At 43.5% G+C, this 9,466-nt stretch overlaps 1 protein-coding gene across 1 annotated transcript in view; it reads right to left on the bottom strand.

The window, feature by feature from the left end:
• Positions 1–722: 722 nt before the first annotated feature.
• The window catches only part of TTC8 (tetratricopeptide repeat domain 8), a gene marked incomplete at its 3' end in the record, with an annotated part of 99,977 nt that continues 91,233 nt past the window's right edge, over positions 723–9,466 (bottom strand). Inside the window, exons 13-14 of the mRNA XM_082242796.1 lie at positions 5,502–5,585; positions 723–839 (exon numbers count right to left, since the gene is read on the bottom strand). Of these exons, the coding sequence (XP_082098922.1) occupies positions 723–839; positions 5,502–5,585 (201 nt within the window). The remainder of the gene's footprint in view (positions 840–5,501; positions 5,586–9,466) is intronic.

Genomic DNA, 9,466 nt, shown 5'->3' with positions numbered 1-9,466 from the left:
AGAAAAGAGAGAGAGGAGAGAGAAAAGAGAGAAAAGAGAGAGGAGAGGAGAGGAGAGGAGAGAGACAGACATGATTTCATTAGCCTAGGCAAAATTACCTAAAAAGAAGGAGGAAGTGGACTGTATAAGGTATTTACTGGCAGAAAGAAAATGTTTTACTATCCAAAGTTAAAACAACAAGGGCAGAAGATTTAATAGATGCAAAGATGAAAAAAAAAAATGACTGAAGAGCCGCTTTAATGAGGCCCCAAAGAAATCTAGGGGGGAGAGTTACTAAAACTAGTGCACACAAATTCAGGTGTAGCTGTGCACAGTAACCAATCAGCTTCCAGTGTTTATTGTCAAAGCTTGATTGAAGAAGCTGAAGTTAGAAGCTGATTGGCTACCATGCACAGCTGCGCCAGATTTTGTATTCTCCAGTTTTACTAAAATCTTCCCATGGAGTCATTTTATTATTCACAGAAGGAGGACAGATCAGATTGCAAATGCTAAAATAATTTATTCTCTAATTACAAAATATACATATAAGTGTCTTTTACATAAAACACAGAACCACATATAAATACATTCTAGAAGAAGAGGGATGGAAATGTCTAAGCGGACGGCACTTCGCTTCGGTCTATAGTGACATTGATGTCTGTTCCCATAGTGCCAAGATTCCCACTGCGCTGGGACCAGCTATACTGGCTGCCACTCAAAAGCCTGGAATGACAGTCAAGTGCTCAGATCATGGCAAAATGCTGCCTCAGCTTCTCGAGGAGCTGCTGGGTCTCCACGTGATCAGGAAAAGCGGCTTCTGACTTCTGTGCCGCCACATAACTGCTCTGGAGGTCTCCAACCTGAAAACACAAACATTAAATTGTAACCATGTTTCTGTAATTGAAAGTGGCGTCAGCTAGTATAGACACATCAGGATTAGGGATGATCGAACTTTTCAAAAGTTCGGTTCGGCCAGAACATCCGAACTTCCCGAAATTTGGCCCGGATTTCCGAACCCCATAGAAATCAATGGGACTTGAACTTTGGTAATCAAAAAACACAATTTTGAAGCCCCTAAACCCAATAAATGCCCCTAAAAAGTGCCTAGGGTTCTGGGTCATACCCCAGGGACTATTAATCACACAAAAAAAAGTTCTTAAAAATTGTCATTTTTGATAGAGAGACAATTATTGAAAAAATTATTGAAAAAAAAAAAAAGATTTCTTTGGATTTAGCGTCTGGGGGGTCTAAAAAGTGTACCTGTGAAGTTTCAGCTCTGTAGCATGTCCAGAACCAGAAAAAAAAAAAGATTGTTTGTATTAGGTCACTTATAGAACAGGTTAGTGGCTTCTCGCTTTTCACACCTTGCCGGTTTAGTAGCAAGCGTTTGTTTGGGCACTTTTTGGGGTCTTTTGAGGCAGGCAAAACATCTGAACTTGTGTATATGGGTATATATACACACATACTTATATGTATATATACACCTAGACATATATAGGTGTGATAGTAGCAGAAATATATGCTTGCGCTAATGAAATCATTTACACTAATATGGCTCCGCTCCTATAACACCTATATATGTCTAAGTGTAAAATATGTGTGTATATATACCACTATACACAAGTTCAGATGTTTTGCCTGCCTCCAAAAACCCCCAAAAAATGCCTGCAACAACACACCTGGGCGTTTTTTTTTTTTTTTTTTTTGACGCTAACGTTTTTTTGGGCATTTTCTTGGGTTCTTTGGAGGCAGGCAAAACATCTGAACTTGTGTATAGTGGTATATATACACATACTTATATGTATATATACACCTAGACATATATAGGTGTGATAGGAGCGTAACTATATTGGTGTTAATTATTTCATTAGCGCAAATAGTGTTTTCTGCTCCTTTCACACCTATATATGTGCAGGTGTATATATACATACATGGGTGTGTGTATATATACCCCCTATACACATGTTCAGATGTCATGCCTGACTCCAAACATGTGCTCAAAAAATCCCTATAGACGCCTGCAGCCAAAAAGCAAGCTGACAGGGGCGAAGCCATATTACTGCAGCGAAAGTGACTTGAGAGAAACAATCTTTTCTCTATAGCGGTCACCCTGACATGGAAGGGTTTGGTCACCCTGCCATAGCAGTCACTGTCAGTTCACCCTACACTACATTACGGTCACCCTGATATGGAAGGGTTTGGTCACCCTGCCATAGCAGTCAGTTCACCCTACACTACATTACGGTCACCCTGGCACTTAACACTTTCCCTACAGAAACTAAATTTTTGCACCTAACTAAAGTGTAAAAGAGCACCCTAACTACACTAGATATCCCTTTCCTCACACTAATAAATGCTAAATTACACTTTTAAAGTAAAATTAACAGAACTGCTTCCACTCTCTTCCATGTCCCTGTATAACAATGCTAGGAATTTGGCGGGGGCGATCTTATATACTGGGGGGCGTATTCACTAATGATTGGCCTAGGGACCCCCTAGTCACTCCAATCACATTCCTAGCATTCTCCTGCCCCCTCAATTGGCTTTTGCTAATGGTTCTGGTCCAATCACGGGCTTTTAAAGCCCATTTCCTGAACCATTGCATTTTGGTCGGTTCTGGTTGCCGAATTCCGAACTTTTTCAGCAAAAAAGTTCTAAATTCGGCCGAACCTCGAACACCCAATGTTCGGGTCGAACCGATGGTCGACCCGAACCGTTCGATCATCCCTAATCAGGATATAAACTACAAACACTGCTGAGGAAGGGGACGGGGGTCACATTAGAAGAACCTAGCCTCTGCTTCTGGATGGAAAACAAAAATTATACCATGAGAGACAAATACACCCACCAGAACTTTATTAGGTACACCTTGCTAGTACCGGGTTGGACCCCCTTTTGCCTTTATTCTTCATAGCATAGATTCAACAAGGTGTTGAAAACATTCCTCAGAGATTTTGCTCCTTAGTGACATGATAGCATCACGCTGTTGCTGCAGATTTGTCGGCTTCACATCCATGATGCAAATCTCCCATTCCACCACATCCCAAAGGTGCTCTATTGGATGAGATGTGGTGAGTGTGGAGGCCATTGGAGGACAGTGACCTCATTGTCATGGTGAAGAAACCAGTGGTGAGATGATTGGAGCTTTGTGACATGGTGCATTATCCTGCTGGAAGGAGCCATCAGAAGATGGGGACACTGTAGTCATAAAGGGATGGACATGGTCAGCAACAATACTCAGGTAGTCCGTGGAGTTTAAACGATGCTCATTTGGTGCTAAGGCGCCCAACGTGTGCCAAGAAAATATCCCTCACACCATTTCACCACCACCACCAGCCTGAAACGGTGATACAAGGCAGAATGGATCCATGCTTTCATGTTGTTTACGCCAAATTCTGACCCTACCATCTGAATGTCGAAGCTAAAATCGAGACTCATCAGACCAGGCAAGGTTTTTCCAATCTTCTATTGTCCAATTTAGGGGAGCCTGTGCAAATTGTAGCCTCGGTTTCCTGTTAGCCGAAAGGAGTGGCACCCGGTATGGTCTACTGCTGTTGTAGCCCATCTGCATCAAGGTTCGATGTGTCGTACATTCAGAGATGGTATTCTGCATACCTTGGTAAGGAGTGGTTATTTTTTTTTACTTACTGTTGCCTTTCTTTCTATCTCCTCAAACCAGTCTGCCCATTGACCTCTTGACATCAACAGGGCATTTCCTCCATACAACTGCCACTCACTGGATTTTTTTTTTTTTTATGGACCATTCCTTGTAAACCCGAGAGATGGTTGTGTGTGAAAATCCCAGTAGATCAGCAGTTTTGAAATACTCAGACCAACCCGTCTGGCACCAACAACTATACCACGTTCAAAGTCACTTAAATCCCTTTTCTGATGCTCGGTTTGAATTTCAGCAAGTCGACTTCACCATGTGTAGATGCCTAAATGCATGGAGTTTCTGCCATGTGATTGGCGGATTAGCAATTTGTGTTACCAAGCAATTGAACAGGTTTACCTAATAAAATGGCCAGTGAGTGTATAAAGGAGGAGGAAGAAGTACTGCATTGTGGGAAAGTGAAGGATGGTGACAAGGTAGTGGGGCAGACTTAGGAGAAAATAAATTGAGGCTCGTCAGGTGGGCATGATGGAGTTTGAGATCCCCTGGGCAAAATACAAGAGGATTCTTTCACAACTAAAATCATGGTCAGATATCCTCTATTGCCTCTATTTTGAGAATATCTGTTGGACATTTCAGTGTGCTATGAATACAAAATGCCTGCTATGTGCACAATGCATACATCTTTCCACTTTTCTAGAAAATGTCAATAAAAATTATTAAATGAAAAAAAAGAAAAATCATGGTCAGGAACCTTGTTATGTGACAGGCTCCCTTTAAAGCTGAACTCCAGGAATTCAGCTTTGTAAAAAAAAAAAAAAAAAAACTGCAGGCATACAATAAGTTAAGTCCTATGAGGTGCCTGCTGCCTAGTAGACTTGTCCCTGTTATTTACATTGGACAGATTTATTGTGCTCCAGGAAGAGAGCTTCCGCTGCTTGCTATGGTCGTTGGAACTACTATGCCCGCCCTTCTCCTCCTCCTGCCGATTCACAGAAGCCTTTGTATTATGTGAGCTCATTCACAAAATTCAAAGGCTTCTGTGAATGGGCAGAAGAGAGAGGCTGGCAAAGCTGCTGTGTGTGCTTCACTCCTCACATATAAGTATTAGAGATAAGTTCCTGAGGTGATATGCACCCAACTGAACGGTGTGCCTTCACATTTTGCAAAGTTGCAGAATTCCCGGAATTCATCTTTAAAGGGGTTGAAAACCCTCTTTTTTTTTTTTTTAAATAAAAATAACAAACATGCCTATACTTACCTGCTCTGTGCAATCGTTTTGTACAGAGCAGCCCCAATCCTCTTCTTCTTGGTTGTCCCATCAGCGTTCCAGGCCCCTTCTCTTCATCGGGTGCCCCCTAGGTAAAGATGCCTTCCCTGGGGACACCCGTACGGGTTTACTCCCGAGTCCCGCTGCCGCGTCCACTGACACAGACAGTGGGGCTTGGCCCCCCGCTTCACTGGATTTGATTGACAGCAGCAGGAGCCAATGATTCCTGCTGTTATCAATGTGTCCAATGAGGAGAGAGACAGCGGCTGGAGCAGCTGCGCTCGTGCCCATCGCTGGATCGGATCAGGCAAGAAAAAAAAAAAGAAGGGGGGGGGGGGGGGGAAAGAGCTGTAACACAAAAGGTAAAAAAAAAAAAAAAAGTAGTTTACTTGGGTGTCAAAGTGCTGTCTGTTTGTTACTTAAAATGTTGAGCATAGATTGCATTAACTGAAAGACCTTGAGTCTTTACAACCACTTGCACAGTCAATTCTTCCTGATAATGTCAAGTGTGGTATTCATTGTAAAGTTGAATTTGGTTTTGTATTGTGCACTTTATGAACTGACACTCCCACTGAGTAACCCCTACATTAGTTTTAAATTAATCAACCAGCTGCCATTGTTTCAGGTCCAGATACTCACATTGTCCGAGATGGAAGCAAAGTTGAAATGTGGCTCATACATATGTGGGGCCATAGCTGCTGAGGTTTGCAGTAGAGCTCGGGCCTGGAGGGATATGAAGACAACATGTCACCACACAGAATTCACATACAACTTACATTTTCCAGAATAATTGGATTTTTCCTACAACTTACCTGTCTCTGTATAGGATGAGAAACTTTGAGATCTATTAGTAAAAGCAGCACGCATTACGCGCAGTTAGGCACACATTTATTCCCTTGATCTCCGTAGATGTTAACCTCTTCCCAGCCAGTGTCATCAGTTACAGTGTATAGTATTATTCCTGATCAATGCATTAGTGTCACTGGTGATGTCAGTGGCAATTAGTGAGTCCCCCCCCCCTCCAGCGTCAGCTAGTGTCAGATTGGCCGCGGCACTATCGCAGTCCCATTATAAGTGGCTGATTACCATTAGTAGTATTAAAAAAAAAAAAAAAAATAAAAAACTCCAGTGTGTGTATATTATATATATATACACACACACACACACACACACACACACACACACACACACACATATACATATACATATACACACACACATACATACACACACACACCATAGATTGTAGGCACTACAACTTTTACGCAAACCAAGCAATATACACTTATTGGGATTTTTGTTTATCAAAGACATGTAGCAAAAAACATTTGGAGCCAGGGCTTTTTCTGACCCTGAGGTCTCCTAAACCCCAATGGCTGAGGCCGTCAAAACTCTTTGGAAGACAAGTGTATTAGGAGGTACAGGAACACTAGGGACCCTAAAAGATGGATGCCTATTCCTTCTTTTAACAGGCAACAGTGCACTCTTTTCACCTGAAATCTTTTGGATATATTTATCCAGATCCTCACCAAATAGACGTTCCCCAAAGAATGGGAATCCCGTCAGTAACTTCTTAAGCCTCGTACACACGCACGGATTGTTGGCCGTGAATTTTCGGCCAACGTCCGATCGGCCGATTGTCGGCTTGTTAGTATGATGCTTCCGACAACCGACTTTTCGGCTGAATAAAATCTGGTGTGCATGCTATAAAATTTTTGTTGGCCGTCAACAGAACGGCCGATTGTTTGTCAGTCAGTACAGATTTCGGCAGACAAAAATCTGATGAGCAAGACTGGGCATGCTCAGAGAAGAAAAAACACACACGGAAAGTAATCACTTCTGAAGTTGGTTTTTGTTGGCCAACAAAAGTCCAGTGCAAGTCTAGAGCACATTTCAACCAACACTGGACAAAAGACGGCCGATCGGTCGGCCAACAATCGGTGCGTGTGTACGAGGCTTTACACGGCAATTCTGCCGACCAATTTTTCAGCCACTAGACTCTGTGTGCGTGTGTACTGAGAGAAGTGCAAAGCGAGACACCTGTTGAATAGAATTCTTAAGGGCATCTATTGCAAAACACAGGGCGAGAGGAAGCTCCACCAATTCCTCGGTAGTTTCACCTTGAGTAGGCAGGTTCCTAGCCAACCTCTTAAAATGATCTTTTAAGGACTGGCAAATTCCTATTGCCACTACGGACAGCTGAACCGCCGACCCAGCAACAGCAAATGAGGCTTTTAGTAAGGACTCCAACTTTTTATCCGCTGGGTCCTTTGTCAACCGGACAGGTTAAACTTTTATTCACAGAAGAAATAGCAGCGTTTACCAAAAGGCATCCACCACTTTCTTTTGAACTTTTCCTCCATAGAATATAGCAAGGAAAACCTTTTTGGAGGCATAAACACCCTATCAGGGTGATCCCAATCCACATACACCAGCTGTTCCAGTAGAGGGTGTAAAGGGAAAGCCTGGGAACTCTGCTGAGGGCGTAAATGAAGAGAAGGAGGCTTCTGACACCTCTGATGGAGGCAATTTAAAACCAGCCTGGACCATTTTGGTAAGAGACTGAATCAGCAACCTCTGAGAGTGAGAGGCTGAAAATGGCTGCTCAGAGCCCGACTCCTCTGAAGAGGAATCTCCAGCCTGCCCCTCTTCCAGGTCATTCACAGCTACCCCTCAATATCCTCTACTCACTCTAGCTCTAACCCAGGTTGGGCCTGAGTGTCCAGGTGCTCAGCCGGATTCCTGCTGGGCCGGGAATCAGGAGAGGGAGATATATCCAGTTTCCTCCCCCCTGTGATACAGAGGCAATTATTCCAACTATTTTATCCTCCAAACTAGCTTAAGGCAGATGACAAGTCATCCTTTGTGACATAGGATGAGGCAGAGGCATTGGAAGTAGCAACAATGCCTGACTAGCGTAACCGCTCAGATTGGCCAGTTGCTTCAGGCCTATCAGGGGAAGATAGCACAGCAGGAATAACACTAGGACCTTCCAATCCTTATGGTGGAGCACTTGCTCCCTTCTTGCTGCGCCGCCTCCTCCCTCCTTTTCCTGGAAGACATTGCTTACTTTAAGACCCAGATCTGAGGTAAAAACCTCTTTGCACTATCCGGTGTAGAAAACTGTGATCCAGCCTTCTGCAACTACCACAGTTACTATCCCCCTTCCAGAAATTAGTACCTACAGCTGTGTCTAAGACCCGTGGACTCACATGCCCCAGTGAAAACCTGCTCTGTGTCCCTTGCAGCTTCAGCCAGCAGCTCTGCGAAATTTGCCCACCTTTCAAGCCAGTACAGTGTGCCACCCGCCGTCCGCCCGGCTGTGTGGCAAAGATGAGCTCCTAACTGAAAAATACAAGAACAAGGCAACACTATACAAGGCATCTTCGCCCAGGGACTGCTGACCTAGTGGACAAAAATGTTACTGCAGGCACTGGAGGTAATAATGCACAAATTTTTCCCAGTCACCTCTTTTTTTTTTCCCCCCTAAAAGAGGGAAAAAAAAGTTACCAATCCCGCCGCAAGATCCTGAAACGGGAACCAATATTCACCCATCACAGTGGGCCCTGTCATCTCTGGACCTTCAAGGACCGGGTCCCCCTTTTTATATTGGGGTCCACACCCTTGGACCTGTACAGCAACCTGCTGGAAAACTCCTTGGGAATAATAACCAGGGTTCCAACTTTCAGGGTCCAGCACCCAACTCAAATGGAAAGACCTTGTTCCTTTCCATTTGAGGCTCAGGTACCATCCTTTTAGTGCTTAGCCATCCGAATGGATCCGATCACAACGCCCCTTTACTGGGACATCATTTAGGTTGAAGAGCTTTTAAAACAGGCATGACCATCACCTTCAAGACACTGGCGAAAAAACTGAGGTTCTTCCTGTGTTGGAGGGGTTATATAGGGGGGAACTTCCTGTCTATTGGTTTCCCAGTGTCTGTTCACCTATAGGTGGCGTATAAACCCAGATGATCATTATGGCCTGTTCTGTGACACGTGATGTACGATAAAGAAATTCCATTAAATCCCAACTGTGGGCAAAAATTTTCTTCATTAGTCTGGTGGGCACATAAATACCTAGTAGTAATGTTAGCTCCACTTACCTTACAAAGCACCGTGCTTCTTAGATCATTCCTAAAAGTCAGCCCTCAGAGGCTATTTGCACCTTCCTGGCTGCTCTATCCTAATCAGGGTGACCTGTCCGTTCATTTTTCCTGTGTAGCGTGAACGTCCCTTCTGTTCTGATCTCTGCCTAGCTCTACCCACTGTTCATCAGCGTCACACACAACAGTTACATCATCTAACCCTCTCCAGACAAGAACATTCACCATATTCCACCCATAGACCCACTTAATGAAAGCTCACAAATGAAACTACTATCCTATTGGATGATGGGATGTGTAGTTTTATGCGATGCCCAGAAAGGATTAGGAAATGATGGAGTGCCACAGAGTACTCTCCCACTTAGCCCAGCCATTCAAGTATAAAAAAAATAAATAGAAATAAATTTAAAAAAACGCCAGTTGATAACCTCATGGGTACTCTTATGCATTTTTTTTATAGTGATTTCATAGCCAATGATACAAAGTATATCAAAGTTCA

The sequence above is a fragment of the Pelophylax lessonae genome (genome assembly GCF_965119305.1).
Source record: "Pelophylax lessonae genome assembly, chromosome: 13".
NCBI lineage: Eukaryota > Metazoa > Chordata > Amphibia > Anura > Ranidae > Pelophylax > Pelophylax lessonae.
This window is presented reverse-complemented; position numbering and strand designations above follow the sequence as displayed.